We start from the raw sequence: 17,211 nt of genomic DNA, 5'->3' as shown, positions 1-17,211 counted from the left end.
AAGCCTGCTGACGATTAGTCTGAATTAGCACAAGTGTGTTATATTTTGGAGACATCAACTTGACTTCCTTAGAAAGTACTTTTGCTCAGGGCACTGGTGCTACATGGCTGCAGCTGCTGCGGTCTAGGTTTGGCTGTGCTCTGGGAGTGAGGATGTGCTTCTGTGTATCTGCATTTTTGAATGACTTCTGCTCTAGCACATGCCCTGGATAAGACATTCACAAAGAACCTCAGGATAAGATTTGTCCCTCTTTTTTGTCTCATGTGAATGTCTGAGAACTGCAAGGACTGGAAACCGAGCCTCACAAAGATCGACACCAGTCTCTTCTGGTGTTCTCTGATTCCTGCCCTGGAAGGGGACACCAGTAACTCTGATGCCTATAGGCCTGTCATAAAACCGCTAAAGTCAACAGAGTGGTAGGGGAGAGGAGGGGAATGCTGCCTCTGCCTCCAACCGCTAGGAGAAGGTGAGATCTTCCTCCCTGACTTCCCTTCCTCTAGAGAGCTCTGACTTGGACCTAGGGACTCTGCTCCAAGGAAGCGCTCTGCCCCTCTCAGCACCTCCTGGAAGGCTTTTCTTCTTGCGGGCCATTCCCTTTAGCTTTATTCAGTTTTCTTCCTTGGAAATCCATTGTTGTCGGCAAAGATTTTCCTTTGACTGTGGCCAATTTGGAACTCGCGTGGGGTGGGGTCGGGAAGAAGGCGTCTGGGCATGGCTTTTACCTGAGTCTTGTCTAGACTCTAGAGGGACAACAGCACTTGAGAGAGCGCAGCGGACCCCAGACATAAATGACAGGGTCCTACTTAGGGCCATGGGGCCAATTTCAGATAGCAAGGAAGGTGGGTGCACCTGCCTGGACATAAATTACTCATGGAACTCACAGCACATCAGTCTGCGGCCCAGACTACCCCAGTTAGGACAGGCTTGGGTACTCACAGCCCCTTCTCCTACACCATCCCATTTGCACACAAAATCACCCTTCCATAGAGGAACAATGGGAAACAACTATTCCCTCTCTTTGAGAAAATAAAGGATTGAACAGGAAGGTGAGTCCCTTAAGGTAAGTCTCTTAAGATGGAAACCATTTTTAAGAGAAACTATGAAGCACTTGGATTAAAAAGAACGTTATGTGTCATAAATCTGTTAAGTCAGAAGAAATACTTACCAACTGCTAAAAGTAGGTTACAAGATGTTGTATGTGTTTGTATGTGCGTATCTCTACTGCTTAGAAAAAAACTTATTAAAAACAATGAAAGATATGGGAAAAAGATAATACCACAATACTGTCAGCTTTATCTCTAAGATGAAATTATAGGCGGCTTTTATTTCTTTCCTTGAATTATTTTCTAAGTTTTCCATAACAAGCATGTATTTCACCTGTAAGTTTGTTCACATACCATATTGACAAGTATCTTAAGTCCTGGCACCTAACATTCAGAACAGACAGAATGAGAGACATGGAGAAATTCAATTTCCTGGGCTAAATTCAATTTCCTAAAAAGGCTCGGAGAAAATCAGGCAAAATTAATAAACAAGCAAACACAGATTATCCATCTAAGGAAAAAGAAAGTACCCTATAAGTACCCAGGAAGAAAAATGGATTATTGAAAAGAACAAAATCATCGGGGCTGCCTCCGTGTCCATTCTTACTGTCTGCGAGGGCTGTGGGGTGGCACCCACACAAGGGCACTGAGAACTCCGAGCTTCTCAAACGTCTGCTCCTAAGCAGCACTTGAGTGATTTATCCAGCTATTCAAACCAGCAGAATTACCCATACAGTTCATACTCATCTGCTCGACGTGATCTGCTCCAAAGGGGAAAGACTCAAAATATAATACAGTATGCATTCCAGTGGATGAAAATGCAAGCAACTACTTGGAATAACTGTTTTTTAAAGCGTTTAAAGTAAGATTTTTGGGTTTTGTTGTCTTACAAGCAAGTTCTATGCCTGTTTAATTCACACAGTGAACTAAAGAAGTATGCCTTGAAATATTTTCCCAACAAACTGGAATAATAATCCCTTGGTTTACTTATAACAACAAGACATTTATTGAGCATACGATTTGACTCTCAAAGCAACTGGACATCATCTTTCAGGACAATCTATAATGTTGTACCCCCAAGTTTGGGAACAATGAAATAGAGAATTTGGTTATATGGGAGTAATTTAGGCCATGGTGGATTTAATCATTTTTAAATGTTTAAAACTGAGAGTGGTTAATTTTAATAATTGACTTTATTGCTTTTTTCCCCTAACAACTTGAGACCATTGAAATCTATAGCACTTCCTAGATTTGGGTCTGTTCCTTTCGCCTAGCCTTTCCTTCTGTAAAAGCCTTTTGAAATGATGGCCAAATTGCACAGCTGCCAACAAAGCATGCTTAAAATAAGCGCTTGGCTATCATTATTTCACTTTTCATCATTCTACACTTTTGAATAGAAGTTTTTCTTTTCTCAGATTATTCCAATCTATGAGGCAAGGGCCAAGGATTCAGTATGCCCTTATTAAAACAAATTATTTAGAAGGCCATTAGGCTGAGATGGTGTCTTGTGTCTTACATAAGCACACGGAAACCCAACAGTGGAAGGAAACTTAAACCAATCAGAAACTGCCAAGTGACTTCTAATGAGAGATTGTGCCAAGCAGAAACCACCCACTAACCTCTGGAACTTTCCACTCTGACCAATCAAATGCTTCCTTTGTCTTGCTTGTGCAAACACGTCTTACAAAATTGCTTTCCCACACACCTTCTAGGTGGAGCTCATACTGCTTGTGGTTTGGTGCTGATTCATGAATTGGTCTGCTCCAAAAAACGCTATGACTTCTTTTTTTTTTTTTTTTTTTTTAAGATGGAGTTTAGCGCTTGTTGCCCAGGCTGGATTGCACCTCCACCTCTGGGTTCAAGAGAGTCTCCTGCCTCAGCCTCCCAAGTAGCTGGGATTACAGGCATGCGCCACCACACCCAGCTAAATTTTGTATTTTTAGTAGAGACAGGGTTTCAGCATGTTGGTCAGGATGGTCTCGAACTCCTGACCTCGTGTGATCCACCTTCCTCGGCCTCCCAACGTGCTGGGATTACAGGCATGAGCCACTGCGCCCAGCCTAAAAAACTATAATTTTAATGCACCTGAGTTTATCTTTTAACATACTTCACCCTCAAAGTTCCCTGCTGTGTTTTAACATTACCCATGACACATTTAAAAGTGAAGCTGGGCTAGGCTCCCCACAAGAGCCCATTAATAGAATTACATGAGAGAAACAAGGAATCAAAGTAGGTGCAATTTTTTAAGGCACCATTGTCAGAGAAAAAGACAGAATCAAAGTCCCACAAGGTCATGGACCTGGCTGAGTACAAACCTGGGACAGGTGTCAGAAAGAGGAGGCCTCAGGGCATCTGACTGTGTGCACTCTGGGCACCATTTGGCCACCAGTCCTAACAAAGGCAGTCACTGAGGACTCCTGTGGCAAGCAGCACCTCCTGCTCAGGCTCCTCGGAGTTATTTGTTAAATGAATGTGCAATGAAGAGACAATCCCCTGACTAATTCACTGCTAATAGCAGGGAAGGAAAATCCATGAGCAAAGCAGCCTGGGTTCAGGGAATACTGAACAAAGCTGCGTGGGTGGAGAGAAAGAGCCTGAGGTCAGGCACAGTCTACAAAGCCCCTCAGCGACTCCGACACAGTTCAGAGCTAATGCCCTTGACTCCGGGAGACTTTTGCTGTGTCTAGCAAAGCAGGATTTACAAATGAGGGTAGAGAAAGACCAGTGGGGAAGAGTGAAGAAGCCCAGCAAGAACCAACACAGGTGATGAGGACCTGAGTTACAGCACCAGCCCAGGGAGACAAAATAGAGGGCCAGAGAACAGGGTAAATGCAGCGGGGCGTCACTGTAGCCACAGAGTGGAGGACAAAGGTGATAGGAATAGGCACAGGCTTCGGAGGGCCCTAGGGAGGCCTGCCAGGAGGCTGGGGAAGGCACCTGCCTCCAGGGGCTGCCACCTTGCCAGACGCCACTCCATGCTCTACATGACTAGGGCCCTAGTGAGACGCTGCCTCCCCTGCACCCGAGAACCCAAGCGCCCTGGGATCAGAAGGAGGCTTCAGCACAGATAGGAGGCAGGCAATCCTTGTCGCTACCGCGAGCCCTAAAGATGTTCCTGAAAATGTCCTTTGCCCTCCTGGGGGAACTGGTCAGGACCACAGCTTGTCCTGAGTCACGGCTATCCCTCCACCCCAGCCCTGTCCCCTTCCAGGCAGCCTGTCCTTCCCTCCCTGGTGTTTGTGTCCAAAAGACCCCATAGATTCTCCATAACCTGTCTTTTACTCCTCAACTCAAAGGGAATGTCTTGTCACTATATCCCCAGCACAACGCCAGGTCCAGAAATCCTCACTGGCACATTAAGTCTTCCGTAAGTGTTTGCTGAATAAATACATGAAAGCGCACCATTCCCTCTATCCCTTCCTTCACCTTTCCTCCCTGCTTGACCTGACTGTCCTGTACTCATTGTTCCCAGAACTGTCAGTTGCTCTGGGAAGAGCTGTAGCTCTGCTGCTGCCTTCAGGCCTCACGGACTGTGGAAAGTCCCTGGACCTGGCTCTGGTCCTTGCCACTCCCAAAAGAGGCTCTAGCTCCCCAAGGCAGGGCCCAACCTCACTCCAGCGAAACCTCACAGGTCAGCACAGGGCCTGTGTGCACACCTGTCAGGATGTGTAAGGTGCTACTCGCTGTGCCTGGCCAGCTCCTCCTCAGGCTCACTTTTCTCCTGCCTTTCATAAGAGTCATCCTTGTACCCACAGCCTCCTCTCACTGGGTGTGGTGTTCTCTGTTCTCTGCAGGGCCCTGTGCAAATAAGGGGTCCAGGACGCTTCCAGGGGCTGCTGGGATGGTTTGTGTTCAGTGCTAAATGCTGTTTCCACTCTGGTTCTCTTCCAAGTGCTCATGACTTAGATCAAGTGACTGTTTAATAAATTAGTTGCTTGGGTAGAATGGAAAATGTTTATCTTTTCTATTTGGAAAACGTAAATGTCCCCAAACCACATAGACTATGTACACAATAACACGTACAACTCAAAAAAAAAAAATAGCCTAGCAGTTTAAAAAAAACTATACCTGACCCAGCCAATCCTCCTGGAGCAGCTTTTAAACTATTAGTATAGGAAGTGGGCTTTCGTCCCAGCAGCTCCTCATCCAACAGCCTCAGGGAAGATAGCAGCATGCTGTGTCTCCGTGTTCTACTCTGTGTGAATGAGCTGTTCAAGTTCTATCATTCAAGGTGACTCTGGCCCTTTGGGAGGCTGCATTCATTTCTCTGCTTGAGTGAATGTAGCTACAATGAAACATGATGTCTCAAGTTAAAAAGCTTCCACTTGGGATGTCAGGCAAAACTTTGTAAAGTGTTCCCTTGATTTCCAACACCACAGTTTTGCTGGCACATGAGGCTGGCAGCAGTGCACATGAATGACACACAGAGTACATATCTGGATATGCATTCACAGCAATGCAAAATAGTGCTAGGTATCGTGTACTGAGCACTCAGATGCGCCAGCACCATGCAAGCATTTTAGGGAGTTGCCTTTGCTTAAAATTCACGGGATCCCACAGGGGGGTTCCATCACTATGCCCATTCTACAGGTGGGGAAACCTTGCTGTGGGGCAAGGTTTCCGGGGTAACTCATCCGGGGTCATGAGTGATGGGTCTAGGATAGCACCGAATACTCTGACCTGAGATTGCTTTTAGCCATAAAGAAACAGACATACAGCTTCTGGTATATTTATGGAAAAGTATATACAAACAGCAAAGTCTGACTAATATTCGAATTGTAGCAATGGTTGATCCCATTCCCCCCCCCCCAAAAATTAGGCAACTTTGTCTAATGGCAAAGAGTTTCAGGCATACAGTACTTACTAAGCCTCTGATGAATGTTGATTTGCCCCTGTTTAAAGTGCAAGTCATCAAAGCACACTGAGGACACAGACTGCACCAGTTACAGGGTAAGGTGCTGGTTTTCAGGGAACTCAGGTACCAAAAACTGTGCTGGGTACAACACTGGTTCCAAGCAGTGGAGCTGTGTACTTTCTCTTCGCTGGAATGCATGACACCAGGAGAAAGAAGAGAGGCTTATAAACACATACTGAGTTCTTCCTGTCTCTCTGGGAAGTGGGTGTTTTAAGGTGGGACCCCAAATCAGAAAGGTTGGGTAAACTGCCCATAGTCACACAGCCAGTGAGTTCAACTTCCTTGGGTGTAGAGACATCCTTTTTAACTGTGAAGCCTGAATGAAAACGTTTAAAATTTGATTTTGAACTTTGGACCTGCGGTTTGCTTTGGCTGTGTAAAAGCCAAAAGATAAGACCTGGAGAGAACCCCAACTTATTAGAAGACTTGAAGATTTCAGACACAGCCAGTTTTCAAATATTCAAAAAAACAAAAACTTTGAAAGATTTAGAAGTCATCTTTAAGACTTTGTTTGTTTAAGGTTTAAGGTTGCTGCCTGGAAAGCCACCCCCACAATCCTGGGGTCCCTTGCATAAGGTGGACATGAAAGTCTCTGAAAGTGATCAAGTCTACATGGAGAAACTGCTACGCAGTTTTAGGACACCAAGTTTCCAGTTGCAGCTGATCACTTGGCTGGGAGAAAACAGCTCCACCATCACCAAAGATACCAAAAGGGGAACCGGCAGAAAGGAGTAGAAACCAGTGCCCTCAAGACAGAAGACCATCAGCATTAGACTCTAGGCCACCCCCCTCCCCCGCCCCCACAGTCGTGATCTAAGGGAACAAAATCTAGTCTTCATTTTTATTTTACATTTTTACTTTTTAATTCTTTATTTTTATTTATTTAATTTTGAGACACAGTCTCCTTCTGTCACCCAGGCTGGAGGGCAGTGGCGAGATCTCGGCTCACTGTAACCTCCGCCTCTCCGGTTCAAGCGATTCTCCCATCTCAGACCCCGAGTAACTGGGATTACAGACAGGCGCCACCGCGCCCGGCTAAGGAAACCAAACCTAGGACCACTGAGTGGCTCTTTCCAGATAGTTTCATCATGTTTTTTTTCCATCACTCCCTTCCACTCCTTTGTTTCCCGCCCTTTCTAGACGAATCCCTTCTGGTTTCCAAACTCCCGGGGCCGGGAGACTCGGGGAGGGGACCCCAGGGGCGGCAGGGGAAGGGGGCCCGTGCAGATGGGGGACGCCCCGGGGGATCTGGCAGGGAGAGGGCATCTGGGTACGGGAGGCTTCGGGGAGAGGGCACCGGGCAGTGAGGGGAGGGTCGGAGAGGACGCCGGGCCGGGGGTAGGGTAGGGGGCCGGGGGCCGGGGGCCGGGGACGTTACCGATGCCCGTAGTGGACGAGGAACATGGCCAGGAGGATGCAGTTGGGCGCGCTGCGGAGGCGCGGGGCGGACTCGCTGGCGTACTGGTAGAGCGGCAGGGCCAGCGAGGGCAGCTCCTGCACCACCCAGGCGGCCCGCGCCGGCACTCGGAGCCTGTGGCTGGGCAGCGCGTGGCGGCCGTACACCGAGTTCGTCTGACGATTCCGCGCGAAGACCGCGCAGCCCGCGGCGCACTGCAGGTAGGCGAGCGCGGCCAGCAGGCGCTCCTCCGCCACCCCCGTCGCCGTTGCCATCGCCAGGGCTGGGCAGCGTGCTCCATGCCCCAGAGGCCGCGGCGGGCAACATATAGGGCGGCGGCGCGGGGGCAGGAGGGGCGGCTACCGGAGGGGCGGCTACCGGAGTCCTACACTGCCGGGACACTGCAGAAAGGGTTCTTAATTCAGGCTTCTCCAAGGCTGCCGGGGCTGTGGGCACGGCCCCGGGGGCGGGGCGAGCACCTGCGCGGGGAGGGACCTGCAAACGCCCCGCCCACGCCGGGCCGCCGTAACCCCGCGCCGCTCTGCGCACGCGCGGCTTCAGGCTGTCCACGGAGCTTCCTGAGCCCGCGTGGGAAACCCGGGCGCTTCGCGCGGAGACGCCTCTGTGGCTGCTTCCTGGAGCGTTTTTTCCCCTTAGAGCTGTCCGCGGTTTTCCCTCTCACGTTGCTTTTCTGGAAGACGGGTTGTGCGCTTTGGGCTTATTCCTGGACGGTCCCCAAAGGTCCCCGAAAGGACCAGGCCCGGACACGTGGGGCCTTGGTTTCCGGCCGGAAGTCCCGGGAGCTGTAGGGCTACGAGTTCTAGCCGTGGCGGGCCGGTTTCTGCGTGCTGCGTGCGCGGTCGCGTGGGCTATGGGGCGGCGGTCGCGGGGCCGGCGGCTCCAGCAACAGCAGCGGCCGGAGGACGCGGAGGATGGCGCCGAGGGCGGTGGAAAGCGCGGCGAGGCGGTAGGAGCCGGGACGCGGCGGGCGGGCCAGGGGCTCCTCCTGGGCTTCCCGGACCCCGAGGCCTGCGAGGCGGCGGCGAGGGGGCGGCTCCTCGGGCCTCGGGGTAGACGTCTCTTTCCTTCCTCAGGGCTGGGAAGGAGGCTACCCCGAGATCGTCAAGGAGAACAAGCTGTTCGAGCACTACTACCAGGAGCTGAAGATCGTGCCCGAGGGCGAGTGGGGCCAGTTCATGGACGCTCTCAGGGAGCCGCTCCCGGCCACTTTAAGAATTACTGGTTACAAAAGGTAGGGAGGCAGTGCCTGATTTTTTGGGAGTGGGGGCCAGGATGTTGGAGGTTAAAGGCGACGGTGTTTTTTCCGACTAGTGTTACAGTGCCAGAGAACCGTGGCGTTTCAGCGGTTTGGATTCAGGAAGCATTGAAGTGGGGAGCACAGGGTCCAATGAAATGGTCGCGGAGGTATTGGAGGTGCAAGGTTAGAAGAGGAAATGAAAATGAGATCTGAGGAAGATTCGGCTCCTGGGGAATCTTCCAGGAGGGAAGCTGAGGGTCTTACCTTTTGGAACGTAAGAGAATTTATAGAGAATGTATAAAACCCCTTGGTCCTCCCCCCTCCGCGCCCCGCCCCCCCATTTTTGTAGTTACATCTTTCTAAATGAGTCGCAAATAAAACTATAACTGTAGGTATGCTTAGAAGAGAAGGAATGCAGTGCTGCTCTTAGGGCTCAGTGTGGATTGCTTAAATTTTGAAGGCATACAGTGTAAAAGTGGTGACCAAAGAATGTTTACTCTCTATGCAAAATTTGGTTTTAGTTTTAAAACACTTGTAGTCTTAAATTTAAGAAGATACAATGTATTAACTTAACTTTTTAGATCAGTTTGAAACTTTCTTATTTTTCAATAGCCACGCAAAAGAGATTCTCCATTGCTTAAAGAACAAATATTTCAAGGAATTGGAGGACCTGGAGGTGGACGGTCAGAAAGTTGAAGTTCCACAGCCACTGAGTTGGTAGGTACCACAGTGCTTCATGCTGAATATTTATTTGGGATATTAATCTCTATCACTTGAATTATATTTCTTGGTACTGCATTTGCTGTTAACATGAAAGAGCCTGGGTATACTTTGCAAACATCCTAGTGTTCTAGTACCTGGTGCTTTTATCAACATTACATTGCTATGCAAGTTTTCATGCGATTTGCGATTTGCAGCTTTCTGAGTCACTGAGTTCAGCCAGCTCTTCCTAGTACATCCAGCCTCTTTATGTCACTCTTCCGCCAGCTCCATGTTACAGCCCTTGTTTTCTCACATCAAAACTGTTGCAGAGTGGCTTCTTTGCCTTCAGAAAAAGGACGGACTTAGCTTGACAACAGTCTCCTGGTAGGTGGTCTCCTAGTATTTTCCATTACAGACAGGTTACCACTGTTTGCTGTCAGGTTGTCTCCTGGTACTTCCCAGTACAGACTGCACCAGCCAGTGGAGCATTTCCGAGTCTCAGCACCCAAGCGTACTACTACTCTGGGAGCTACCTCTTTGTTGACCTGTCCTGGAGGTGCCCTCTGGGTTACCTATTCCTCATGGCTCAGTTCTAGTCTCAGTTGTGTGAAGGTGATCCCTTGTGCTGACAGCATCTTGTAAAGATGCTTGGACAACTCCAGAGGCGCCAGTCCTTCAGTTAACTTATAAGTGGAAAAGTCGTTATTATAAACTTTGAGGTATTGAGTTCTCAGAAAAGAAAAGTAATGCATGAAAAGATGAATTAAGCCGTTTTTTGTCTGTTTGTTTTGAGATGGAGTCTCACTCCGTCGCTCAGGCTGGAGTGCAGTGGCACGATCTTGGCTCACTGCAAGCTCCACCTCCCTGGTTCACGCCATTCTCTCGCCTCAGCTGCCCGAGTAGCTGGGACTACAGGCGCCCGCCACCACGGCCGGCCAATTTTTTGTATTTTTAGTAGAGACAGGGTTTCACCGTTTTAGCCAGGATGGTCTCATCTCCTGACCTCATGATCCGCCCACCTCGGCCTCCCAAAGTGCTGGGATTACAGGTGTGAGCCACTGCGCCCTGCCGAATAAAGCGTTTTGCATCAACTTTTGAGGTTTTGACTATTCCAGTATATAGTGTTATCTTTCCTTTTTGGATAACCTTTAGTGTTTGCAAATCGAGGTCAGATTTTCATTAATCATGGGGTACAGATTTGCTTGTTTTTCTTTCATTGGCTATTTGGATTTTCATTGTCCGTATCACAGATAAGCATATACAATCACAATGAATGCTGACTGGCCAAACATTAAGTCAATATTCAACCAGTATCAAGACCGAATATCACCATCATGGAATGTGTTGCTGGTATATAGGAATAAATATGACCAACGTCGTGAAACCCCATCTCTACTAAAAATACAAAAATTAGACAGGCATGGTGGCACACACCTATAATCCCAGCCACTGGGAGCTGAGGCATGAGAATCGCTTGAACCCAGGAGGTGGAGGTTGCAGTGAGCCAAGATCATGCCATTGCACTCCAGCCTGGGCCACAGAGCGAGACCCCGTCTCAAAAAAGAAAAAAAAGAATAGATATGCCAAATCTTAGATTTTTAAAATCTTGAAGGGTACAGTATAGGAAAATGATACGCGTGCTAGGTTGCTGTTAGTGGTCACTAATTGTCCACTGTAGTGAGGTCAGTGGAAAAGGTAGATGTTTTTCAGCCTCTGGTTGTGGCATTGCTGAGATGAGGTAGCCTTCATGAGATCAAGCTTTTTTCCTCCCAATAACTAGGTTGTAGACTTTCCTCAAGTCGTTTGGTTTGAAGATTTGATTGACAACACTGATTGTGTTCTACTTGAAGTAGAGGTCTGATACTGTAGTGTTCCGTTTTCACGCTGTTATAAGGACATACCCGAGTAATGTATAGATAAAGGAAAGAGGCTTAATTGACTCACATTTCCACGTGGCCCGGGAGGCCTCAGGAAGCTTAAAATCATGGCGGAAGATTGATCTCTCTGCACAGGGTGGCAGGAGAGAGAATGAGTGCTGAGCAAAGGAAGAAGCCCCTTATAAACCATCAGATCTCCCCCTGAGAACGAACTCACCATCGTGGGAATAACATGAGGGAAACGGCCCTGGGATTTAATTATCTCCACTTGGTCCTGTCCTTGACACGTGGGGAATATTACAATTCGAGGTGAAATTGGGGTGGGAACACGGAGCCAAACCATCTAAAATGTTTTAAGAAGACAGGATTACGATTCTCCTAGGGCACGTTTGTATTTTTAGCAGTGATGCATGTATGTGCTGCTTCACACAATCACCTGGAAACATTTGTTTCTAAAACCTTGTGTTTAGAAGCACAGAGATGGGATAAGAAGTGCTTTTAAGATGAAGAAGTTGCTGTCCAGGAGGAACGTTTCAGCATGCGTCTGTAGGGAAGAGGTGTGCTCTTAAGGCACGTCAACGTGGGCATTTTCTTCTGCAGGCTCCAACAAACTAGGAGAAACCATACGATGTTAATAAGACTTGCTAGTTTTTTTTTATTCTCTGCAAACTACAGTTACACTTTGATTTGATCAGCCCTTTTAACATTTAATAGCTGCTTTTCCACCTTGTGTAACAACGTGTCTGGGTATATGACAAGGTAATTACCAAACTCTTAGAATCTGCAGGTTGTCTATAGTTGAAGAATGAAAGTGAATTGCTCTCTGCCAACAGCCAGCTATGTTTTTGTTTGCTTTAATTTTCTGAACACACAGCTGAAGGGTATGAACAAAACATTGTAGATCTGGGTTTCTAATACTTGGCTTTTTCCATTATCAATGATGGTTTCTCTATTGTATTTTGAGACAGGGTCTCACTCTGTCACCCAGGCTGGAGTGCAGTGATGTCATGACGGTTCACTGCAGCCTTGACATCCCAGGCCCAAGTGATCCTCCCATCTCAGCCTCGTGAGTAGCTCGGACTACAGCTGCATGCCACCACGCCTGGCTAATTTTTTTTATTTTTTGTAGAGATGGAGTTTCACCTTGTTACCCAGGCTGGTCTTGCATTCCAGGGCTCAAGCGATCCTCCTGCCTTGGTTTCCCAAACTGCTGGGATTACAGACATGAACCACCATTCCTGGCCAATGCTAGTTTCTTGGCAGCTGTATTCTCTAAACATTTATTTATTCAAATTCATCTGTCAGTTTTAGGATACTAAATCTCTCAGCAAGCAAGTAAAGCAGAAGCTTTCCAGGACTTCTGGTAGTTTTCTGTATTGCTCAAGATGCAGAAATAGATCATGTAATATTTTTCCCAATCCTCTGGTACATAGTGAAATATAATTTAGGAAAACGTTTTTTGGAACTACATTTTCTAGAAGGAAAGTTATGTATAGGACCATAGCTTGGGCCAATTTCATTTTTTTCTTACTTTCCATAGACTCAGAACAATGAGAAATTATCCTAAAACATTCTTATAAAAGCATTGTTTTGACAACCAGTTGTTCAGAGTGCGCCTTATTGTCATTCTATTTATGTACTGTTTACTTATTTTTTTTGAGACAAGGTCTCTGTTGCCCAGGTTGGAGTGCAGTGGCATGATCTCAGCTCACTGCAACCTCCACCTCCTGGGCTAAGGTGATCCACCTCAGCGTCCCAGATAGCTGGGATTACATGCCCCCATCACCATACCCAGCTATTTTTTGTATTTTTTGTATAGATGGGGTTTTGCCATGTTGGACAGGCTAATCTTGAACTCCTGACCTCAAGTGATCCGCCTACCTTGGTCTCCCAAAGTGCTGGTGTTACAGGCATGAGCCACTGCACCTCGCGTATTTACCTGCTTTTTAGTGTCTAGATTGAGGATGGTTTGTCATAGATGTTGTATATATTTACAGAGTTCTTACCACTTGAGAATTTTTGATATGCCAAGATGACAGTAGTCCTTTTAACTTATCCTCTAAAAAGCCCAAATAGGATTTTTTCTTAAAAGACACAAGCTAAATTGGAATTAAGTAACTAAAAATTAAATATACCTCTCATTTTGTTTGATGTTAAAATCTACAAAGATTCAATAAACATTTTTTGGTTCATAAAAAGATGATGCTATTCCTAAAGCTATATAAGAAACATAATTTAAAAACATTTCTTGTAGAAACAGGGCCTTGCTTTGTTGCCCAGGCTGTTCTCAGTACCCAGAGGAAATAAGCATTTATCTGTTAGTTTCTGTTTGTATTCAAATATTTCAGAATTCCTAAATGTTTCTTTACATGAGATCAACAGCCTTCACAATTATAAATACTGTAGAATTTTCATCTTGTAATAGTACGTTTACATTTTGACTATCAGAAATTTGACGAATAAGACATATAAGACTGTATTTGTTCAAAGTATATCTAGACTGCTTATCTATATTTGAAAATGAAAATTCAGCTCTTTACAATAAGTCTAAATGGCATGTGGTGTTCATATTGATGTTTTAGTGATTTGGTAAGGTAGTAACTTACATGATCGTACTAGCTTTGAGACAGACAAGTTCAGGAAGACCAGATACTATGTGAGCTGGCATTTGGCTGTTTGCAAGTAGAGGTTACAGTGGCACAGCAGATATTTGCCCAATACTATAGCAAATGCCAAATTTGCATGTAACCTACTATTTCTCCTCTAATGAGTCCAAAAGATATTTAAAACAATTCTTTTTTAAATTGCCTTATGAATATGATTTTATTTTGGCTTTATATTTTTGAACACATTAAATGTCGAGGAGGGAACTGGGCCGTATGAGATAGAATCAAAGCACTGGGGACCTTTGGAGGGTGGCCATGGACAGATTCAGCCAGTTTCATCTTCATTATTTGGTAGAAATGCTTTTCAGATATATCTTGTAATATTATGACTTGAGCAGTGTCAGGCTTTTAAGTCCCGAGTTTGTTTCCATCAAAAATCAGAGTTTAAAAGCAGTCAAATATGTTTGTGTTTTCCAAACATTCCAGTTTTATTTTCATGGTTTTCACTCTAGCTACAATTTGACACATGGAACCATTGTGAGCCTGCATTGTTAAATTGAGTGTATTACTGCATCTCAGGTTTAGTGAGAATTGCTGAAACTACAGTAAGATTTATGGCCACGTGACATGTTACACTTGGTTTGGCATTGGATTGAGCATGGTGCCGTGTGACATCAGTGTGCTCATTTGTATGGTGCAGATGCCTATATAGGTGCAGGCCAAGTTTAAAAGCACATCCTGGGTTGGGTACAGTGGCTCATGCCTGTAATCCCAACACTTTGGGAGACTGATGCGGGCAGATCACTCGAGGCCGGGAGTTCGAGACCAGCCTGGCCAAAACGGCGAAACCCCATCTCTACTGAAAATAGACGTCTGTAATCCCAGCTACTCAGGTGACTGACTGAGGCATGAGAATTGCTTGAATCCGGGAGGCAGAAGTTGCAGTGAGCTGATATTACACCACTACAATCCAGCCTAGGTGACAGTGAGACTGTCTCAAAAAAAAAAAAAAAAGGCAGTGTTGTTAGTATCACCCATTTCTCCCCTAATTAAAAAAAAAAAATAACATTGATGTCATCATTTATAGAAAGTTCAAATATATTCACAGAAATGATGGCAGGAAATGCTTTATTCTTAGTTATATATAGGTAACAGCCTAGGAGCTCAAATTAATGCATTAGTGGTTTCCAAGGTAGGATTTTTTTGGTATGTAAAATATTTTAGTGCATTATTGAACTGGTGTTAGAAATAATGAAAAATATATTTTTAAAAAAACTAATCAGGTATTTGTGGGACACTCTGACACTGCATTATTTTGATTCTGTGCGATCTGCAAATTAAGTAAGTCATCTTGTATCTTTTTTTGCTGATGACCTTACCATTGTTACCTTATAATGGTGAAGAGCCGAGGAGTGTCCACTTTTTCATCTGATCTCGAACGTTTCATCATTATAATTTTACAGTAATTTGCATAATCTTATAACCCCCCCATGGCTCTTCTGTTTCTGATTGGGCCACGGTGTAGCTAGAGCCATGTTCCCTAAGTCTACAGTGACATCTCTGAGTGTTGCTGACTGTCCGTAGAGGATTGTGAATAGGAACAGGGAGAACAACATTCGAAGTCTCATTTGGCATATGACTGATTGATAGAAGCACAAAGTTGTCAACAGAGGACTTTAGTATTTATAATCCATAAATGTTTTGCTTTCTTTTTGGTCAGGTATCCTGAAGAACTTGCCTGGCACACAAATTTAAGTCGAAAAATCTTGAGAAAATCACCACAGTTGGAAAAGTTTCATCAGTTTCTAGTTAGTGAAACTGAATCTGTAAGTTGATTTCTTTAGATTTGCTAGTTTCCTTAAAGCTGTAAATGCATAGATGTAGTGTAGTTCTGTTTTTAGGTTCTTGTCACTAGAAGCAATAGGTGGACATCACACACAGTAAAGATAAGCGCAGTGTGTGCACCACCTGTGATTTTGATTATTTGTATATCCGTTGCCTTGTTTGGTTTATCTAGTCATGACATTTAGTAAGGATATCAATGCCAGCTAGTTAATTTCTTGTTTCCTCTTGCTCGTGTATTTGGATGGCTATAGGGTTGGGGTGAGCACTGCACTCTCATTTCCTTCTTAGGTACACATTTCAGATGCCTGTTGTACATAAAAAGTAATATGTTTTTAAGGCCATCTTGGTGGCGAATAGGTTTTTGGTTTTGTTTTTTAAAATCGATTTATTTTACTAAAAATGAAGCTTTTGATTTTACTTTTTCCTGTATTTTTTTTTCTTACCACACATTGCTCTTGGTAACCACAAAACACCTAAGAACCACAAAACCCCTAAGCACAGCTTTGGTCCTCACAGGACGGCATCTGTCTTCACATTCTCTGTTGCCACCCACATTCCTTGAGTGCAGTTCAGGTGCTGAGCTTTTTACCTTTAGCATCAGACCATCCCCAGCAAAATAGCTATTTGCTTATGTACTAAATAATTCAATGAATGCCCATAAAGTTTGGGTATTTGTTTTTTTTTTTTTTTGGAATTCTTAGTCTCACATTTAAAATCAGAGGTTTCGTCCTTCCTATTTTCTAAACTAGTACTTTCTAGTAAATCTGTGTGTCACCAGATTATGGTTCTTTTTCACTTTGGCCTTCTGTCATCTAAGTAACCGACTGAACTAGGCTTGTGTCTGCCTGGCTTTTCCTTCCTGAATAGTAACAAGAACCAGGAACTAAGTGCTGCCACATACCCAATTTCGTACTTGAGACCAGTGCAGGAAAGGATTCTCTTGCTCAACTTTTAATCTAGATGGAAGGCCAAATAAAGATCAGTAAGCTGCTAGAGAACAGCTAAGGTTTGCACTTGGAAGAAAGCATGGGGTTTGTGGGGTGTGATACACATGGATAGGTTGGAAGAGCCAGGTTTTGGCATGTTTGGAAGATGGAGGAGATGGGAGTTTAGGGTGGGTAGCAAATGTTGTAGGGAACTAGTATAGGTTTTTGATTAGGAGTCAGCGTGATGAGAGCTCTTGAGATGAATGGCAATAACCTCTGGGTTATGGAAAGCTGGCCACAAAACATCTACACAGGGTGATCATGAATCTGGTGACTGTCTGCCGGGATGTCCCCATCTTACTTAATGCTTTAATCAAAACCTTGGATGGATACAGAAGGCAGGCATATTAGGATCACATGTATAAGTCAAAAGCTTGGAATCAGTGTGCCTAGTGAGTGAATCACCACAGACTCATGCTGGCCAGAAACCCATGAGGTGAAAATTAGCAGCCATCAGTGTAAAAGCCTGTATTTAAGGCTCTTGACAGTCACGTGCCTGAGTTTAAGGTGAATGATGGATGCCTGGGTGGCTGTTCATTTCCAGAAGTCCCAGCTTTTGTAGGGTTGTGTTGGAGCAGAAGCC

General features: G+C 45.4%; 2 protein-coding genes across 5 annotated transcripts in view; one reads left to right on the top strand and one right to left on the bottom strand.

The window, feature by feature from the left end:
- The window catches only part of SRD5A1 (steroid 5 alpha-reductase 1), a 37,320-nt gene extending 29,429 nt beyond the window's left edge, over positions 1-7,891 (bottom strand). The window contains exon 1 of one of the 2 annotated variants that reach the window (XM_054488021.2): positions 7,337-7,891. In XM_054488021.2, the coding sequence (XP_054343996.1) occupies positions 7,337-7,629 (293 nt within the window). In that variant the 5' untranslated portion in view covers positions 7,630-7,891. The remainder of the gene's footprint in view (positions 1-7,336) is intronic. The other variant, XM_054488022.2, reaches the window with a different exon arrangement.
- Positions 7,892-7,894: 3 nt separating this feature from the next.
- The window catches only part of NSUN2 (NOP2/Sun RNA methyltransferase 2), a 34,298-nt gene continuing 24,981 nt past the window's right edge, over positions 7,895-17,211 (top strand). For 2 of the 3 annotated variants that reach the window (XM_054488020.2, XM_054488019.2), the window contains exons 1-4: positions 7,895-8,321; positions 8,449-8,606; positions 9,225-9,329; positions 15,518-15,623. In XM_054488020.2, the coding sequence (XP_054343995.1) occupies positions 8,226-8,321; positions 8,449-8,606; positions 9,225-9,329; positions 15,518-15,623 (465 nt within the window). In that variant the 5' untranslated portion in view covers positions 7,895-8,225. Of the gene's footprint in view, positions 8,322-8,448; positions 8,607-9,224; positions 9,330-12,155; positions 12,258-15,517; positions 15,624-17,211 lie in introns of those variants that run through there. The other variant, XM_063664648.1, reaches the window with a different exon arrangement.

The sequence above is a fragment of the Pongo pygmaeus genome, chromosome 4 (assembly GCF_028885625.2).
Source record: "Pongo pygmaeus isolate AG05252 chromosome 4, NHGRI_mPonPyg2-v2.0_pri, whole genome shotgun sequence".
Taxonomy (NCBI): Eukaryota; Metazoa; Chordata; class Mammalia; order Primates; family Hominidae; genus Pongo; species Pongo pygmaeus.
Note: the sequence above shows the minus strand (reverse complement) of the source record. Positions and strands in the feature narration are given on the sequence as shown.